Raw genomic sequence first — 22,075 nt, forward strand, 5'->3', positions numbered from 1 at the left:
GGAAAGTGAGGGCTTCCTTTTAATAGTATAGAAGACCTTCAAAATGTTAATTGTCAAAGTGCTGTAGAAAAGTATTAAAAACTGTGTGATTGTGCCTTCTTTGACATCATGAATTGCTCATCTGTAACTGGTAACATTTTAGTATTTATCAAACAATAGATTGTAATTTACCTCATAATTCTGCATATCTTGCTTTTTCCATAAACTTTAGTGGTATTTAGAACTACACTGAACAAAATTATAAACGCAACACTTTTGTTTTTCCCCCCATTTTTCATGAGCGAAACTGTCAGGATCTGGACAGGGATCCAACACGCAGAGTACAAACAGTAGCCAGATACGTATACCGGACCTTAGAATGGCCGGACTAACGTAAGTAGTACAGTAGGGAATGGTCAAAGACAAGCCGAGGTTGAGGGTAACAGAAGACAGGTAAGCGAGAGACAAGCCGAATCAAGGGTAACAGAGATAAGCAGAGTAGAGCAAACAAGCCGGGTCAAAACCAAAAGGGATAACTAGAATACACGAGCACTGAGTGACTAGAACAAGCTAGAACCACGACAGGGCAATGAGCTAATGAAAGAAGCACTGTTAAATGCCCTGTTCAGATAAGTAAACACGCCTCCGAGGCGTCCTGATTGGTCCTGAAGCAATTGAGTGACAGGTCGTTCCGGGTTAGCGTCCTGACGTCGAGTTCCGGACGTCATGCTATAAAAGGGAGTCACTCCCTCGCGGCCGGCTTTGCATGACCGGATAGACCGCGAGGAAGGGGGAAATCAGACCGTCCGGATGGATGAACGGCTAAGTCTCTAGCTCTTTCGGAGGTAGAGACCTCAGGTACCCTGACAGAAACTCAAAGATCTAAGATCTTTTCTATGGACACAAAATGCCCATTTCCCTTAAATATTGTTCACAAATCTGTCTAAATTTGTGCTAGTGAGCACTGCCCCTTTGCCGAGATAATCCAGCCTAAAGCACACCTGTGCAATAATCCTGCTGTCTAATCAGCATCGTGATAATCCACACCTGTGAGGTGGATAGATTATCTCGGCAAAGGAGAAGTTCTCACTAACACAGATTTAGACAGATTTGTGAACAATATTTGAGAGAAATAGGCCTTTTGTGTACATAAAAAAATCTTAGATCTTTGAGTTCAGCTCATGAAAAATGAGGGCAAAAAAGTGTTACGTTTATAATTTTGTTCAGTGTATTTACCAGGCAATTCTGCAGATCTAAGGCGAAAACCTCTTAACAAACATTTAATTAAGATTAATTGAGATTTGTCTCAGGAATATCTTCAAAGACTTATTTGCACATTTTGGAATCCTTGCAACCTATATTCCAGTAAACTCTAGGCACCCATACAGTTTTGGTTCAATGCGTATAGGTTATGTTACGGTAAGCTGTGCTGGGAGTTTTTTTTTTCTTATTATTAAAGGATCTCTATTGTGTAAGGAATGCAAACATGTATTTCTGAAACTATAGTTGGGAAAACAACATTTAGCTGTCTGGCCCTTGGCCCTCACCCTGCCCCTGTGAAAAAGGTGATTTGACACACCTTTTTCAAGTGCCAAGCAAATCTCCTCATGGATGGTTCCATCCCTTCTCCACCCCAGCTCTACCTCCTGGGAAAGCATTGGGAGGCTAATGCGCATGCGTGGCAAAATGCTGCACTGCGCCAGTCATAGAGGAACATTCAGTGCCTGCATGCAGCACTGAAGTCATCTTCTAGCAGTCATCTGAGTGACAGCCACTAGAGGTGTTCCTAGGTAATAACGTAAACACTGCCTTTTCTCTGAAAAGACAGTGTTTACATTAAAATGCCTGCAGGGACATGCTATAAATCCCAGAACAACTATATTAAGCTGTAGTTGTTCTGGTGACTCTATTGTGCTTTTAATAATCTTTAGATTATTTTTTATATTTACGTTTGCTTCATAAACCAACATTGCTTGCTTCTCTTTCACAATCTGCATGTTTAATGGATAGCTTTTGTATGATGTGTATATAGGATATCGAACATAATGTAGAAGTAAGTAAGTAAGTGACTGGATGGGTGAATGTGACTGGATTGTTGGTTTTCTGTGAATGGATAAGCTGCTCTATGTGTCTGGGTCAGTTGCTTGGTAAGATTTGCTGGCCAATTAACTTGGTTTAGAAAATGGTAAGAGACTGTTGGTGATTGTGAGTAGGTGGCTATATTGAATAGGTGAGTGGCTGTACATAAGTTGAAGGGTTGCTGGGTGGATATTACAACTAGTATGTGGTTATATTCAGAGTCAGTAATTCTGAGCACCATAGGTGATCTGCAAGTTTGAGAACCCTACAAACATTCTCCAAACACAGATAAAGGACTCTCATTCCTACCCACGCATACTCACACTTTTATACCTTCCCACAAACAGACATGCTTTGACACCGACATACATATACATCCACTCAGTTGTATATACCCCACACACTGTAATTTCTACCTACATACTTCTGGCTACACATGTACATTTCTATTCACACCGTCACATAGTCATTTTGATATATATACAAGGATGTCAAGCCAACCATACTGGCATACAAACATACCCATACATACAAACATATATCTACTGAGAGATTTACAGTACGGGCCTCTTTGTGTAATTCTAGTCTTTTAATCTTAATGCAGGCTGGAATGTTGAATGTTTAATCTACCACCACAGCTGGATGAATGCACCATTACTTATTATATAAATTCGCCCTGTGTTATTTTCTACAATTTTGTTTGAGCAATGATAAGTCTATATCTTTGTCACAGGTTTCCTTCTGCCTACCATATAAAAAAGCTGTTTATGGAGGACACCTGTTATGACATCATATTTCCACACCCCATCAATGACAGGGACTATATTTTATTCATTTAGTGTTCCTAATAGGAGTTTCAGGATTTCACGGTTGTAATGGAGTAGTAGCAGGCTTACACTATTTATTTTAAAGCTCCTCTTCTTGCATTATTTTAATATAAAAAAAACTTTTTCAATCAAGAACTAGTTTATCCCATTACCAAACTGGTGGCTCAATTTCAGTAAGCTTGTATTGGTGATGGTTCTTACCTCTACTCGTTATAGCCTCCTACTGAATTACTCTGTTAACAGGAGGTGGTTTTACGAAGAAGTATCAATGTTACCTCCAATGTAAATCTGTCTCAAATGGTGAGATGCATCCCTGCATTCACCTGAGAATGCCCCTGTAGGTTCCCATAAAGTACCGCTCATTGGAGAAGCTCAGCAGTGCTGTAGAAAAGTCACTTCCTGATTTTTTTGACAGCTCATTGCAGAAACGACACAGTCTGGGAATTTGCTGCAAGTGGTGAAAATGTAATACAATGTCTGGGCTTCCTATTTTTCTGACTGGTACAAATGCCATATATATTTTTTTTTTTTGGTCCTCCTGAATCACTAGGTATCTACTTCTCTCAGTATATCCAATTATTTATCAAGTATATAAATTAATGGTGAGTCCCTAAGAGATCTATAAAAGTAAGAAGGGCTCTTCTCCATACTGTATGCACATCAAATTCATCTATTTTGGGTCCCCACAATCAATATAAATCATGCACTAATGCTTCCTCCTTAAACAAGAGGTAGTGCCTGCAGTGAGCAGTGGTCTTCAGGACCTCCTTTTAGATGCCTGACCCGGCTCTACTTCGTGTGTAGGTGAGGGGTTAATACAGGGGTCCTCAAACTGCGGCCCTCCAGATGTTGCTGAACTACAACTCCCATGATTCTTTGAATTACATAGATAGCCAGAGAATCATGGGAGTTGTAGTTCAGCAACTTCTGGGGGACCGGAGTTTGAGGACCCCTGGGTTAATATATCATAAGAGGCCATATTATGAATGCATGCAATTTTTTCAACCCATTAGGCTTTGGAATGGTGGTAACGTGTACGGATTAGTGTTCCACCTAATCCTAGATTATGTACATCTGCAAAAGAACAGGATTCATCAAGCTTCTGCCAAGCTGCACCCTCTCTACCAACTAAACAGTAATGGACTAGAAAACCTTTAGAACTAAGGGTTATAGTACCCTAATATTGCATTGGCTAGATGTTTTAATGTTCATTAAATGAGCATAAAGATTAAAAGAGAAGTTTTTATGTATTTAAATTACTTTAAAAATATAACTTTTATAGTCTTGTGCTTAAAAATAAATATTATGTATAAATACATGTTTTCACTTATTTTACTCAATATATATGTTTATTCATATGAACATACCTCTGGGATTTCTTCACTACAAACTGTTTAGACATGTGCTTATTTAAAAAAAAAAATCTTACTCAGCTTCAGTCACAGTTTGGGTTATTTCAACGTGACTTTTGCAATTTTGATTTCACTTCACTGTTTAATAGAGTACCCTCCCAACATACATCTGCACTGAGGAGAAATACCGAAAACACTGCTAATTTGGAGAATTTTTCCAATTAGCTATTTTGACCAAAATTGTAAATTTACTTTCAATGCTGGTCAGTTCATAATATAGAGAATAATCCTGTTCGCACTTAATGACAAATTCTGCTTTCCTTAGAATATATATATATATATATATATATATATATATATATATATATATATATATATATATATATATATATATATATATATATATATATATATATATATATATATATATATATATTGTATTGGCTTCCCTTACAATTCTGACTACAAATTCTAAAGTGTGTATACAAATGTAATTAAAGAAGGGAAAATAATTGAATTATCTAAAATTTCACCTTAAATTTCATAGAAGAGAAAGACAGAGGCAAATGAGAAGTCAGTGAGTTTTAAAAATAATCATAACCATATTAACACACACACAAAAAGGATATACAAAGAGACACTATTTGAACTCTGTCAATTGAAAGCGTGAAATCAATGTGCATGGCAGAGATCTTCACTTCTGTTTAAAGCAGCAGTATTCAGACTGGCCGGATAATATATGCAGCTTTATTGCAGAGCACTTCTGTATTTATGCAGTGGGAGCAGGTGGTGGGGGGTTGTTTTGACGAGGTTACACAGCTCCTCCTATCTTTACCCCAGCAGCAGCAGTAGCAGCCTGCTAGACGTCAGCAGGAATTGTATGCATTACACTGCTTTACCATGAGGAAGAGAGTGCAAACGGTGTTACAGGATGAAGGACTGTACTGAGATCCAGACCTTTTACTGCTTGCTCATTTCATTTACAAATATCATCAGCTAAGGGCCAGTTTCTGCTGTTTTTTTTTTTTTTTTTTTTTCTATTCATAAACATATATTTTGGGAGCTTTTATTTGCAATCAGAAGAGGAAGAAATACTCGTTTCAGTATATATTGCAGCTGCAGCATTTTGGGGAATGACATAACCCTTGCTAATATAGAAAGAGAAATAGAATGTTAGAATAGGGTGTTTTTCAATGGATGGAATGTTGGAACGTTAAATAGAATGTTGCCGCTCTGTGCTTTGGATGTGGTCTTCATCAGCACCTGCCCTGCACGTTTCCTATGGGCCTGACCAGCAGGAGCTGTCCAAGGTGCTGGAATGCTCGCTTCTCCCTGCTCTTTGCACTGGAAGGGAACATATTGGAGAGCCGCACAAGAGGCTGATCAGCACTGTCTCTTTCTGAGCAAGGTAGGCTCTCTCTTTGTTTCACTCTCCCTGATTAATCTACACTACAGCAACAGACTACAGCAGCTACACAGAGAAAGATCAAGTGTGCCGGCAGTCACAAGGGAGGGAGTGTATGATGAGCCAGACTGCTTGAGACCGTCTGCATCCATAGCAGGAATGAAAGAAACATCATTTCACCTGGAGTAAGCCATTTCAATGGATCTTTTTTTATCCCATATTTTCTATATATTTTTGCCTATCCGGAATACATTCAAATGAGGCACCACAGACAGCTGAGTGTGATTGCATTTGGTGGTGCTATCAGTTTCTGTGTAGTAAAGTGGGGAGACATCAGGACAACATTTCAGGGTGTCATTCATACATACCCATTACCTAAGCCCTGGCATTGCTGAATCTGGAATTAAAGAGCATCAAATAGTGCATTTATTTCTTTTTCATCATTTTGTATTCAACTTCGAAGGCCAAAGCCTTTATTCCGGGTGATTTATAAGATAACACTTGCTAATGATGCAAGATTCCACGCTGTGAACTACTTTAGCATTAAATGCACTTTAAATTAAAGAAAAAAAAAAAAAAGACAGCCTACTGCAAGTCTGTTTTATGGTGCTGAAACACTCTTCAGGATTGCACTGAGTCAAAGACCCGGGGAAGAGCTTCAATAGATGCAAAATCACCTTTGATTTTCACCCTTGGCAAAGCAAATAGACATTGTTTTTGGTAGGTACACCGTTTATGGCTATTTGTGCATGTTAATAAAAAAAATATAATAATATGTATTAATAATTAATGCAGTCTATGTGTTCTTTAATGTTTTATTTACATTGTGTCATTAATGGTAGATGCAATCAAAACATGTCCCTATATTTAAGTAAATGAATTTAAAAAAAATAAATTTAAATTGTGAGAGTAATTTATGCTTTACTGACCGTGCATATATTTCTTTGAGTTAGTTACTTAACAACAACAAAAAAAGGTCACTCATATGAGAAATATATAAATATGTGTGTTTATATGTACATATATATCTTTTAAGATGATGTGCTTCTGGAATTAATAATACATGTATGAAACATATGTGTTGACTTTTATATCAGTACAGCTCAGTGTACATGGGAGATGACATCTGGCAGAAGCCCATATGTTACTCTTAAATAGAACAAAGATGTTATTCACAAAGTGTCTGGTAAATAGGAGCATGCAAACTACCTATTGATCAATTGGTTAATATTGTCTTTCTTAAACACCAGTGGCACTTCTGCCACTTGTTCCTTAATGAAACAGGGTCATAGGTTAAGGTTGCACATGATGGAACTTATTTGTCTACTTTTTATCACTTTTTACTTGTAGATCTGGGATACACTATAACTAACACAGTTTGATGAATCACATTCACTGGTTTGCTAATTTTGTCCACCGTGCATCATTTGAGAATATTAGTAGTTCTAATATGTGTCATGCTTGAACACACATTTAATAGCCACTTATACTTCATCATGGCAGTGATGCACAGACCCATTTTAATGCTCACTGTTCCTGCATAATATATGGGAAACTATCTCCATTTTATACAGACTTGTAATTATGCAACTACCATTTTCCTAAAATTAAAGGTTAATAAAGGATGAACACTTGTCTAATAACAGAACCTTAGTATAGGTGATTCATATTCTGTATCATGTTTACCTTGCATAGCCTCTTTGATGACACCTTTTGCACACAATTCCCTATAGTGCCTGAACCCTGGCAATTAAATAGTTAAACAAAAAATGCTTTTATTTTTTTGTTTGCTTTGTTTGCTATTTATGTTTTAATTTCTTTGGCACAGTTTACTATCAACATTAATAATACAGTATGTTGATGTGTATTCTTTATTGTTTAGAAAAATAACATCTTTGAAAACTTTGAGGTTTACCTACTAAACAATGAACTTCTCCATCCAAGGGCATAGTAGGGAAGAAGTGAAAGCCAGACATACTATTCTACATATTTTAGATATATTGATATTAAATTATAATTTAAATATGGTGAAATAAAATCAGACTGTATATTATAAGGCAAAGTCCCTGAGTTAAAAATAAATAATTCTCCAATATGGGTATTTTCCAGTTTAGTAAACTCACACTTTTTAGTTTTTAAGGGAACACATTTGGGAATTTTCAGTTAACAATATAATAGTAATATGTTAATAACTGATAGACACATGTTTGACAAAATAGAAAAAGAAAGCCAGAAATGTGAAATTGTATTTTATTTCTTTTGTTGTAGTGTAAATGATGAGCCAAACGTTTAGTGAATAATAAGAGTTATATAAGCCCTATAAAACATGCAAAAGTCCATATTAAACAAAAAACAAATCATCACTTTGTAACATTGTAGCATAATAAACCATCCAGTAAACAATATAAAACAAGACATATATATCCAGTTTCCCATGTATAGTTATAAATGAAATAATACCACATTGTGTTTTGATTGTATGCAAGAGGCCAGAAAACAAATAGATTTCTATGGTGCTCTAGATTTGCTAAAAGGATTAGCTAATTGATGGCGGGATCTGTTTTAAATTAATAGTGGTCTACTTACTAAATAGGACATTTGATAAAATATTAGCGTTGACGACATTTGGGATTTATTTTTATTTTTTTAAATCCAAATGTTTGTAAGTTAGTTTAACACCCTACTACTTGTTGTTTGGTGAATACACCCCTTAGCTTATGTGTTTTGCATGTATAGTGCCTTCATAACTCATCTTTAGGTCAGAATGAAAGTAGTGCTAATGGAAATATTTACACATTTGCTTAGAAAGAACATAGTTACACTGTGTTTATAACTGCAAAAGTAAATGCAGTAAGCTAGGACACAAACATTATTGCAAATTACAGTGATCACCTTTCCCATTTTAGCACTTATAATAAAAACATAGGACATTTGTATAAGAATTGTATATAGCACTTATGGCAAACCTTAACTGTAGAAAGGTATGTAAACAACATAACACCTAGATATCCTTCAGTTCACAAACTACTCTGGTATCACGGTTAGGCATCACCTATATATCCCAACAGAATTGTATATAGAGAAACATATATAAATGCACCTGTAAAATGTCACTGTACATGACAATATTCTAGAAGCAAGGAAGGGGACTGGAAGATGACAAGGCTTTGTCTATATTACAGACCTTCTATACAGGCTGTGAAAACAGCCTGCAATCTCCTCTGTATTACAGATACATAGTGTTAGGCTAGTGGCTATATTTACTGTTTGTGAATATTTTCCCCCAGTTAGGCATTAGTTTTACAATCTGCTGGAATTTTAGGAACCCCAAAATACCAGGTTCTTTCCAAATAGCCAGAATCAAGGTATCTGACCACATTTGTTTATCTACTTAGTCACGCCAAAATTGTATTTCTGCATCTACACTAACATTTCACTCTAACACAAGCTTTTTTACCATAAGCTACATGTTTTACTGATGTATTAGTTAATACATATAAGATGTATTTGACTAGTAAACATCAATCTAAATTAATGTGATCATCCATACTTTCTTTTATCTGATAGCAGTAAGGTTAATATTTGTGATTGTTTATTGAAACCTAGAAATGAAATGGGTATTTATTGAAAAAACAGTGTTTATAATGTACTTATGTACTTAATGAGTTCTCTTTCTAACAATGAAACATTTCCCTAATCCATGGAAAAATTATTAATTGAAATAAAAAATAAAAACTTTATTTTTTTTTTTACATGCAGAACTCTCCCCCCTTCCCACAAATACACACACAAGTACACTCATAAGCACAGCTCAATATCAGTGAAAAATAATGAATGCATCATCAGTGTAGAACCCCAGGAGAATAGATGTATTTCTCAACAAATCTCAAGAATGCATTCATAGTCCATTAGAGAGAATGACCTCTTCATCTCGAGATATCAGGAGCACCTTGACCACTAACATGCCTTACACACATAGGAAAAAAGTTGGTGCTTAATGAACAACAATTTCTTTTTAATTCCTTTTTTCAGCCAAACTCAATGTTCAATATAGGTAACTTTGTGACCAGTATGTTGTAATTTCTGTTTGACAGTCAGTGGTTTGACTGACTAACCTTGACAACATAGGGTTTTATAATTGTCTGAAAGATAAAAAGAGTATTTCTTAGATCAGATATTGAAGCTAAGTGATGACACACATGATTCATCTTGACTAGGGCACATACCTGTAGGTGGCTGTCATTACCAAGAAAGACAATAGTTATAATAAATACATCATATTTTACTTTCGGGTAAAACAGTACCAAGTGGGCAAAGTATGTCTTTCTCACATGACTTTAGAGGTATGGGCATTAGTAGTGTCAGTAGCTTCATTAGTGGCTTGGCAACTGAGAACTATTAGTGGCAGGTAAACTTAACCCTGAACCACCTGGTACAATACCCTAAGGTACAAGTACTTTAAGTGTAAGGAGGACTAAGCATTTCCAGTTTTATAATTACAGATATAATTGGTTATCTTGGCCGAAATGTTGAGGACTGAAGATCATACTTGCTCTGATTTATTAACCACCCATCCACTACACAAGAGGTGAAATGATAAGTGAATACATTTCTTAAAACCCTCACCCACAGGCCATAGTGAGCTGTGGCAGTGGCCATGGGCTTTTGCACGTATTATTTTTTATAATTACTCCAGTGCTAATAATGTGAGTGAAGGGTTGGATGCATTTATTATGTATCCGTGGTTAATTATAGGCCTCTGGGAGCCTTCGTATTTTTACTGCCGCATGTCACTGAACATGTTATAGGGCATACAGCTACTCCATTCTGGTTTCTCAAGGGTCCAATGTTTTAGTTAAAGTATTCATTTCTGTTTGCCCATTGGCAACTCTGTGCAAAAATGCCAATTAGTGAATAAACTCAAGTAATAAATTAATGAGTAAATCCAACTTGTAATGCACTCTTGCCATGGTATATAAGGAAATATTATTTGTGCACCCTTGTGAACAAGACCACAAGCTACAAATGAGGCTTCCATGACTTTTAATATTTACCACTAATTAAGTTACATGTAACAGGTTGTTAGTATGTATGTAAGTTAACCACAAAACAGCACACCATAATCTAAGTTATCTTCATAAATATTTTCAATGCAGTTTATACATGTATACAACATGCACACATTGCTTTGGCTTTGAAGTGTGTGTCTTCTTTGACTGTGAAGTGGGTGGCTAAATACTTAAAGCTTTGGCCACAAGGGACATTATTATGCATGCACTAACATGCCAAGAAAGAACATGTCTCTGTGCACTCTCTCTAATGAACAGCATCTGTGTCTTTGCTTCTAGTCCTGATGTCAACATCCCAGCAATGTAACCGTAATGGGGAGGGGAGAGTGGAGCTGGAGGGAGAAGACACAAACTTGCAGGAAGAGGATAAAAAGAGAGATGTACATTCTGCATTCTTAATGAGATGTAAAAACATAATACTCTACTAAACCATAAACAATAGGTTTTGGTCACCCCCTCCACCACCCCAAACAAAACAAATAACAAAAACTGCTAACCTTATCCCTACTATCATTCTCAAACATTTTGATTATAAAACAAAAAAGTGGGATTAGAGATTATGTATGAGAAATGTCTTTCCAAAAAAAAATGTAAATAATAAATTAAACAATAAAATTATAATAATAAAAATTCCAAGAATGATTACATTTTATGTTAAATATATTTACAATGCAAACCCAGAAACTCAGATTATATGGGTACATTTAAAAGAGGGCTATAGGGGATATAGGGGATATAGGTACTAAATATTTAAATAAAGTAGAAAAAAAATCTATGCAAATAGAAGTCTATGCAAATAAAATTTGTAACAGACATAATGCTATGAGTTTGTACTGCTAAATGTTTGTCTTATTAGCATGTGAAGTCCAGCAAAGATCTCATTTTTGTCTCAGTGTGAAAGAGATTAGTTGGTTATTGCACATTACTGGGGCCCATCTTAATATCAATTCAGAGGAGGTTACATTCTCCTTGTCCATGCTAGCCCACAGATTTTGTATTCAGTCCTCGATATGAAATCTAAACTGAACATTGTCACTAAGACAATCACTCTATCAAAAAAGCAAGACAGTGACAGTCTTTTACTTTAGTTTATCATTGTGGTTCTATGTGCAAAAACTGTGCACTGAAACGACTGTGAATATCAAGGAAACTATACATAGTGTACTTCTACCAGTGACCAAGAATAAGGTCATATGAAAGAGTGCTGCTATGTCATATTTCTTTAGCTTCATCTTCAGTCATAGATAAGTCCAATATTAAGCCCACTGTGGGGGAAGGTCGTAACCTCACATCTGCAACTAGCTTTATGGAAACGTGGTCTACCTCTACTACACCACATGCACCTACAGCCCAAACAATCTGTGCCATTTAGTCAGCTTACTTAGCAATGTTTTAAATCTTACATACCTCTCAATACTACATAATATGAGGCCCAGATAGTTTTCTCTTTAGAGTCCAGTAACTATCCAGCCTGAAGGAAAGACGAGACGGGGGGACATGATAGAAACATTTAAATACATAAAGGGAATCAACACAGTAAAGGAGGAGACTATATTTAAAAGAAGAAAAACTACCACAACAAGAGGACATGGTCTTAAATTAGAGGGACAAAGATTTAAAAATATCATGATGTATTACTTTACAGAATAGCCTTCCAGCTGAAGTGGTATATGTTAACACAGTGAGGGAGTTTAACCCTTTAAGGACCAAACTTCTGGAATAAAATGGAATCATGACGTGTCAGACATGTCATGTGTCCTTAAGGGGTTAAGCATGCGTGGGATAGGCATAAGGCTATCCTAGACTGAAGATAAGGCCAGGGACTAATGAGAGTATTTATAAAATTGGGCAGACTAGATGGGCCGAATGGTTCTTATCTGCCGTCACATTCTACGTTTCTATGTTTCTACCATGTTGCATGGACGCACATCTTTGTTTTTCTGTAGCAATGTCACATATGATTTTACAAGTTAATATAGACTCCCTGAATTGCTACAGTTTTATCATTTTGGCAACTGTGTACCAGTGTTTCATCCTACCCTACACTTTATTAATTGTTCATCCTGTCCCATTATCTTTAAAATTAAAAGAAAAAGTCAAAACAGCATATAACTAGAGATGTAAAGAGCTCTTGTAGAGCTTCAACATCTGTGATACTTTCCAAGGTTTAGCCTAGCTGGACATTTGTAAAATTGCCACAGATACAACTTGATTATCAAATACCAGCTCTAACTTAGCTTGACCCACTTCTAGTTACTGATGCACCATAATAATGAATAATAAATAAATAAAAAAAAATGGTCTCAGTAGCATGACTTAATAATGACTTTGATAAAAAATAAGTCTAATAAGAGAAGCTGAATTACCATTACCATTTTCATAGCATTTATGGACTGTCTGAGTGATGTATATACCGGTTTCCAAAATATCTGTACCCCTTCCTCTGTGATTATAATGTCACATATATAGACTTGAAGCTGCTCACATAATATTAAACCCATCATCTGTGTGCAGTATTGGCTGAGTGCTGGGATACTGTTAATAAAGAAAAATAAATATTTATATGATTGGAGTACCACTGTAATAGCAGTAGCCTATTTCATAATAAGTGGACAAAAAAATAAAACTGACTATCTGCATTGTGACTGTTTGGGCTTATCACAATGCATGAACCTGGAGCTGCCTCTCTAATTGCCCCTATGTTAATCTGGCCTTAGTTGGTATTGCTCCTTAATATAAAACACTTGAACAAGATTGCATGTTATAAGACATCTTCATTTGATTAATTTAACTGTAATAATAATGAAACACTTGCAAAACATAATCTGCATTAGGGACACTTATTCACTGAAAAAATAAAATGATGTAATAAGTAAACATTTGTTACATAGTAATAAAGTCACAGCGAAAATGATGTCGATTTTTCAGTGGACAATGTACAAATTAGATCTTGGTGATTATAGTAGATTGGGCTGTGTGCAAAAATTCTAATGGTGATGATAGTAATTCTGACTTATATAAGCACTGACTCATTTAGGGGGGGAGGGGGAGAATCTACATAAGTGAGAAATATGAAATGACAGTGTCCTTATTTAAACATGCATACATGTATCTTGGTGCTTTCAATTTATAGACTGAAATATACTAGTGACTAGAGCAGCCTCTACATAAATGTGAAATGTGGATGAACTCTTGTTTTTACTATATCCCAGATGAACAATTATAGTGCAGACTTCATTGATCCCCACGGTATACTATGGTGTGAAGTGTTACAATAAACAGAAAATCTTTGATATTTGTTGGTTGCAGAGAGATTGCATCTGAGGGTAGTATAAATGTTACCTTATCATTCAATATGGCTATGTAGAGGTCAGGAAATAAAAACACTTTACGTGATTTACATGTGTATAATTGCAGAATGGTAAAAAAAAAAAAATGCATTTGAATTTATTACCTAAGACTGATGTAGAATAACACTGGCGTTTAAATCCCTCAACATTTTTTCTCATATAACATTTACTTGTTGGCTAATTTGTGGTGAATCAGAGGGAAAAACCTGGATTTTATTCAATACATTTTCCATCTCATGATTTGTATATGATGGATAGAAATTGCCATAAATAACCTTGACAGAGGGAGGGTGCCCCTTCCATTTCCTAAATCAACCCAGAGCCAAATATACAGTCAGGTCCATAAATATTGGGACATCGACACAATTCTAATCTTTTTGGCTCTATACACCACCACAATGGATTTGAAATTAAACAAACAAGAGGCACATATACAAACTGTTGTAATTCCTACACCGTTCACCTGATTTGGATGTAAATACCCTCAAATTAAAGCTGAAAGTCTGCAGTTAAAGCACATCTTGTTCATTTAATTTCGAATCCATTGTGGTGGTGTATAGAGCCAAAAAGATTAGAATTGTGTCGATGTCCCAATATTTACGGACCTGACTGTATGTACTTTTTTGAACTGCATATGAAATGAACCCAAAGTCTCTGAATGTCCTTGATGCATTGTAGCTTTTCGGTTTAATGGTTTGTTGTAAATCATGCATATCACATTATCCAAGACATATATATAGGTGGCAGTGTACAGACAGGAAGAAAAACTGTGCACTAGGGTCTTCTCTAGAATGGCAGAATCAGGATTCAGGAAACAAGTTGTTTTTCTACCTAGCACTAGATTAAATAACTCTGAGGTTGGTTTAAAAGTGAATGTGTAAACAGGTCCTAATTTAAATATTATTCAATATGTGCTGTTTGCATTGTTTATTTTTTTCATGGTAGCTGTGCACTATATGGTATTACTTAATTTGATCAGTAGATAGAGTCGGTATCATTGTCACAAGGTATGGAAATAGTCACTTTACTGAAGTGATGAAGATTACCATTATGATGGCATTTGCTCAGCTTTAAATGCCAACACTATTAGAGTGCAGCAGGTACACTATGTTTATCTGCTTTGGAAATTCTTCTGTGTTTATATAGTAAATATGCTTCTTCCGAAAAAACCTGAGAGCAGTGAATATGCAGTTTTCCTTTTGATAAGTGATAATACTTATTCGTGCAGTATATGTCTACTAGAGTGGTCACATACTACTGCAAGCTTCAACTATGCTCCAAGACTTGTATGTGAACTCCTGTGACTCTCGAAATGTTTTAGAGGATCATTATTTTCAACACATTGGGTAGACTAGAAACATTCTAATAGTTACATAATCACATTTGGCTTTGTCAGTGAGGCTTTGTGTTATTTTCCCAGGGCTAAGTACTTCTAAATTTGATTAACAAAATAGATTCACTGTTTTAAATGTATTTTCCTGTTGCCCTCAGCTGACATAATATATATATATATATTATTATGGACAAGCTCCATAAAAGACGGACAATGCGGATATCTGAAGCTTACTTTTAAAATAAACTTTAATATTCTGTGTGACTAAAATATTGTTCACTATGATACGTCTGCATGTATTCTTGTCTATAATGGTGTATGTTTGTTTTGCTGACAGGACAGAACATCTTTTTATTTTGAATTATCTCCTGCAAAATGATGGGCTCAAGCAAAGAGGACGATACACTGGAAACATTTCTCCAGTATATTGAAGATATGGGATTGAAGGCTTATGATGGTTTGGTTATACAAAACGCTTCAGACATTGCCAGAGAGAATGACAGAATGAGGAACGAAACAAACCTGGCTTACTTGAAAGAAAAAAATGAAAAACGCAGGAAGCAAGAGGAGGTGATTAAACGGTAAGCATCAGCAATCGTCCTATATATTGCATATTGTGCGTGGTGCGGTGAGAGGGATTATACTTCTGTGTGTTTGTGGCTGTTTGTTTTTTTTTTTATATAGAATTTTGTGAATGGTTTATAAACCAATACTTAAGAGAACCAAAGTCAAGAAATTGTTAATTTCCCAATTTGTTGTAACTTTTTACGAATGGTTTGAAAACCAATCCTTAAGAACCAAACAGTCGAGGAGTTATGGATTTTCCTGTTTAAGAACTACTGGGAATTCAATAAATCTTGGACTGCTGCGGTTTCAGTAGCACTTTAAATATTGCTAAACTATCTTAGCCATTATCAAATATGAATGCGCAGTATGTACAATATTCCTCTTCCAGCTGCTATGAATACTATTAGAGTTCTGCCCATCATCTTCTAGTGGAACATTAAAAAAGGTGGAATATACCTGATTTAGAAGGAGCACAACAGAGATGAATTATCAGTGAGTAGAAAAAGGGGGGCAATCATTACTAATCATTACTATCTAAAGGTTAAGATGCTTAAGAGTAGAACCAATATGTATTTTGATAATGGGACCCTTTAAGATAGTCATTATTTAAAGTTCCTAGGTGTCTTCAAGATGTTGCGCATGCAGGATTTGTTTTTCATATGTGAGTATTAGATTCTTTTGGCGTTTTTTGTATGATTGCCTATGCTAATATTGTTTGTAAGTTTGAGTTTTTAAAATTCAATTAACCCCTTAAGGACCAAACTTCTGGAATTAAAGGGAATCATGACATGTCACACATGTCATGTGTCCTTAAGGGGTTAAAACAAACATGTTTGCAGTCATTAAATAGCTGCACAAAAGAATGTGTCTCCATAAATAAATGTAGTGTTTTACAGAGTATTGGTTAGCTACAAAGCTCTAGTGTCTCTATGAATAGAAATGCTTTCAACATTTCACATTTAGGCCTTAATCTGCTTTATGACACTATTGACTTAGACAGCCCAATCCCACATACGTGTCATAATTCAGAAACGTATTAGGGAAGCATAATAACACAAATCATGTCATAATGAAGTGGTGGGAGATGTCTAATGAATTTCTGTGTTATTGTGACAATAGCTAGGATGACAGTGCCAGTATAAGGAGCTGGTATGGAGCCTTTGGGTAACCTTCTGGTTACCATAGTAACAGACAGCAAGACATGCTGGAATAGCATTGCAGACCAAATGATAATGCAACCTCAACATAGCTGGCCAAGGTAGTATAATGCTTTAATAGATTGCTGCCAAAAGGCTGGGTTTCCAGTACTTAGAGAACTAATATTTTATGAATTGATCGAATAAAAGGAGGAATTGGAAAGACTCCAAGCATCTACCAGCTATTGAATTTAATAAATTAATGTGGTCACGTTTTCTGCAAGATGAATAAAAATGGTTTACATTTTTTACTGTTAGTTTAGTTTCCCATTAGAAGATTGAAAATGCATGATCTATTTAAAAATAAATGATAATAAAGTGTTTGAGAATAACATTATTTTATTTTTATACTGCCTAACACTATATTTACTTGCGCATGGTGATAAAATTAGTTTTGGCTGAACCACTTAATCTGGAATTTCATCCATATTGTGGTTTGGCCCAATCAGATTTTCTTTAATAAAAGAAAAGATTTGGGGTAAATTTTTCCACCCTTTGGTTCAAAGATCAATTGAGAAAAAGTAACCGATAGAGATAAAAATAATATACCGTATTTATTAGAATCTAATGCGCACCTTTTTTTTTAGAAAATCAAGTTACCAAAATGTAAACGCGCATTAGATTCGATGGCGCTTTACATTCCGGGCAAAATTCAAAATTTCCCGGCGAATTGCATTCCGGGGAATTCACACAGGTGAATTAAAACTGGTGAATTAAAGCTAGTGAATTAAAAAAAAAAACGAGTGAATTAAAACTGGTGAATTTAAACAGACACACGTAAACAGATGAATTAAAACAGACCAAATAAAACTGGAGAATTAAAACTGGTGAATTCAAATAGGCGAATTCACACAGGGGACTTTCATTCCAGGGAATTCACACAGGCAAATTCGCACAGGCAAATTCATACAGACAAATTCACACAGATGAATTTCATTCTGGCAAATTGACACAGGCAAATTTTGTTCCTGAAAGAGGGCTTAAAGGACCACTATAGGCACCCAGACCACTTCAGCTTAATGAAGTGGTCTGGGTGCCTGGTCCAGCTAGGGTTAACCCTTTTTTTTTTTATAAACATAGCAGTTTCAGAGAAACTGCTATGTTTACACTGAGGGTTAATCCAGCCTCTAGAGCCTCTAGTGCATGGGTCGTCAACCTGGTCCCTACCGCCCACTAGTGGGCGTTTCAGGATTCCAGTTGGGCGGTAGGGATTTCCAGGTTGATAGTGCGGGCGGGCGGGTGCGAGCCGGCGGTACCCGTGCGACTGGGTACCGCTGTGACCATTTGCGGCTCCGGCCCGTGCGGTAAACCGCCGGGGCCGCCTTCCAAAGTGTCCATCGGGTGGCCCATGCTGTCAGGGCCACCCGATGGATGCGGATTGTAAGGGGGCCCGGTCAGCGCTGTGCGCTTTAAAAGCATGACCGGGCCCCCTGTGATGACATCACAGAGCTGGGAGGAAGTGATTCCCCGGTCACTCCTCCCAGCTAAAACTGAGAGCCGCGCGGGAGGAAGCAGAGGGAGTCAGAGTGGGAACTATGACTCCCATCCACCTAAGCCACCACTGGACCCCAGGAAAAGTCACCCTCCTGCACCTTAAAGGTAGGAAACAGGAGGGTGACTTAAATATAATGTGTGTGTGTTTGTTTGTGTTTGTTTGTTTGTGTGTGTGTGTCTTTGTAGGTATGTCTTGTTTGTGTGTGTCTTTGTATGTCTTGTGTTTGTGTCTGTCTGTATGTGTATTTGTATGTATGTCTTGTGTGTGTGTGTGTGTGTATGTGTCTGTCTGTCTATATGTGTGTGTGTGTGTCTGTCTGTATGTATGTGTGTCTTGTCTTTGTATGTATGTGTCATTGTATGTGTGCCTTGTGTGTCTGCATGTGTGTGTGTGTGTCTATGTGTAATGATATTGATGTTACAAAGTTTTGGAGTCCAGTAGCCAGATCAGCAGTGGTTGAGCCCCTGAGCCTTGAGTGGCCTTCTGGTCTTAAGCAGAGATGGGAGACTGGAACAGAGAGATGATAATCGTAGTGAGGCAAGCCGAGGTCAGTGGGAAGGAGAAGCAGCAAAGTCAAAACGGTCCAAAATCAGCAACAGGTAGGAGAAACAGGAACAAGCTTGATTAGAGAGTACAGGAACCACAATAATCTGGCAAAGGTACAGAGACAGGAAGTGGCTTTTATAGGCCAAGAACCAGACACATGACCAGACACAGCTGAAGAGACTTGTCACTGATACCAATGCTTATAGAGTCAAGGTTACCAGATCTCAGGTACATTTGCAAAAGGCAGGGTGGTGTAGTGGTAAGGAAGAGGTTTAGCAGCATGTAAACCAGGGTTCGAAACCCAGCAGAGTCAGTTCCTCACATTACTCCCACCTCTACAGGCGCAGCCTCTGGATGCCCTATTTCCTGGTTTAGCAGGGTACTGTGCATGGAAAGACTGAAGAAGATCAGGAGCATGAATATTGTCCACTGGTTCCCATGATCTATCCTCTTCACCATAGCCTTTCCAAAGAACCAAATATTGAAGCTTGTTGTGGAATATCCTGGAGTCAAGAATTTTTTCCACTTCATCTTCACCATCCACGAGGACTGGTGGTGGGGCAGGCAGGGCTCGACCAGGGAAAGTATTTTCATGAAAAGGTTTAAGCAGTGCAACGTGAAACACTGGATGTATTTTCATGGAATATGGAAGTTGCAGATGGAAGGTGACAGCATTGATCTGAGCGATGATCTCAAAAGGTCCCATGAACTTTTGACCCAATTTATGAGAAGGAATCCTAAGTTTAAGATTCTTTGTTGACAGCCAAACCTTGTCACCAACATGATAAACTGGGGCCTCCTTTCTATGCCTATCAGCAGCTCTTTTGTAACATTCCTGAGCCTCCGAAAGAGTCTTCTTCAACAGTTCTTGGGAATCTCGTAAGGCGGTTAGCCGGTCAGTGACTGCAGGAATGGAAGTAGTAATTGGGAGACTCACTAGAAAGGTTGGATGGTAACCATAATTAGCAAAAAATGGGCTCAGAGAAGTGGAGCAGTGTTGGGCATTGTTATAGGCAAATTACGCCGTGGGTAGAAAATCCAGCCAATCATCCTGCAGGTAACTAATATAGCACCGCAAATATTGTTCTAACGTCTGGTTGGTTCGCTCAGTCTGTCCATTACTTTGTGGATGAAAAGCTGATGACAGATTTACATTAATACATAGAACAAAAATATTTCCAAAAATGAGATGTAAATTGCACTCCCCTGTCAGAAATTACTTCATCAGGCGCTCCATGCAAGCGAAATATTTCCTGAATAACTAGGTCAGCAGTCTGTTTAGCTGAAGGGAGACCACGAGCTGGTATGAAATGACTCATCTTAGTTAACCGGTCCACAACAACAAGAATGGTAGTGTGTTCTTTAGAGGGAGGTAGTTCCACAATAAAGTCCATGGATATAGATCCCCAGGGACGATGAGGAATAGGAAGAGGCTGAAGCATGCCAACAGGGGATGAGCGAGGAGTCTTATGTCTGGCACATACATCACAAGAGGACACATACTTCTTAACATCCTCATAATATTTAGGCCACCAAAAGGATCGGGTAAGTAGTTCTTGTGTCTTTCGGATTCCTGGATGACCTGCTGGTTTTGAGTCATGGTAGAGACGTAAAACGTCCAGTCGCACTGATTCTGGAACAAACAGACGTTGTTGAAAAATCCAAAACCCATTAAGCATGGTCATATGAAGATCACGAGGAGGATCACGAAAAACTGGATCATCAGCGTAGCCCTTTTTAATGCGAGACATTAGATCAGAAGGAAAGGTTACTCCTAAAAATCTACTCTCAGGCAAGATGGTGGCTTTGGTTACTGTAGTATGGAGGGGGTCAGCTATCCTAGACAAGGCATCTGCCTTGCCATTTCTGGAACCAGGGCGGTATGAAATCAAAAAATTCAACCTTGAGAAAAATAGGGACCAGCGTGCTTGTCTGGCTGACAGTTTCTTAGCTGATTGAATACATTCCAGATTTTTGTGATCTGTGAGGACAGTAATTGGATGGGTGGCTCCCTCCAAGAGATGTCTCCATTCGGCAAAGGCAGCTTTTATAGCCAAAAGTTCTTTATTCCCTATGTCATAATTTCTTTCTGCTGGTAACATCTGGCGGGAATAGAAGGCACATGGATGTAACAACATCTTAGGTCCAGTCCTTTGAGACAGTATAGCCCCAACAGCTGAATCAGAAGCATCTACCTCTACAGTAAATGGCAATTCTGGCTGAGGATGTACCAGGATAGGGGCAGATGTAAACAGAGTCTTTAATCTGGAAAATGCAGTGTCAGCCTTATTGGACCACTGAAAAGAAGTCCCTTTACGTGTAAGTTCAGTGATCGGTGTAATAACGGCAGAGAAATTCTTAATGAAACGCCTGTAAAAATTGGCAAACCCCACAAATCTCTGAATATCTTTTTCATTCTTGGGGATGGGCCAGTCCAGCACAGCTTTAATTTTACTTGCGTCCATACTTAAACCTTTAGGAGTTATTACATATCCCAGGAATTGAATTTCTGTTTGTTCAAACTCACATTTTTCCAGTTTAATGTATAGGTGGTGGGTACAAAGGCGCTCAAGAACAATGCAGACCTGTTTTCTGTGATTTTCAAGATTATCAGAAAATATCAGGATATCATCCAAATATGCCACAACAAACTGATCAGGGAGATCCCGTAGTACATCATTGATTAGATGCTGAAAAGTTGCAGGGGCATTACAAAGCCCAAATGGCATTACTAGATATTCGTAATGTCCGTACCTGGTTCTGAAAGCTGTTTTCCATTCATCATTTGGTCTTATGCGAACCAGATTATATGCCCCCCGTAGATCAAGCTTTGTAAATATTTTAGCTGAACGAAGTCTTTCCAGAAGTTCAGGAATG

At 37.2% G+C, this 22,075-nt stretch overlaps 1 protein-coding gene across 3 annotated transcripts in view; it reads left to right on the forward strand.

Moving 5' to 3' along the window:
* The first annotated feature begins 5,139 nt into the window (after positions 1-5,139).
* The window catches only part of NYAP2 (neuronal tyrosine-phosphorylated phosphoinositide-3-kinase adaptor 2), a 127,609-nt gene continuing 110,673 nt past the window's right edge, over positions 5,140-22,075 (forward strand). For 2 of the 3 annotated variants that reach the window (XM_063442514.1, XM_063442516.1), the window contains exons 1-2: positions 5,140-6,362; positions 15,732-15,975. In XM_063442514.1, coding sequence (XP_063298584.1) covers positions 15,770-15,975 — 206 coding nt within the window. In that variant the 5' untranslated portion in view covers positions 5,140-6,362; positions 15,732-15,769. The remainder of the gene's footprint in view (positions 6,363-15,731; positions 15,976-22,075) is intronic. The other variant, XM_063442515.1, reaches the window with a different exon arrangement.

The sequence above is a fragment of the Pelobates fuscus genome, chromosome 2, assembly GCF_036172605.1.
Source record: "Pelobates fuscus isolate aPelFus1 chromosome 2, aPelFus1.pri, whole genome shotgun sequence".
NCBI lineage: Eukaryota > Metazoa > Chordata > Amphibia > Anura > Pelobatidae > Pelobates > Pelobates fuscus.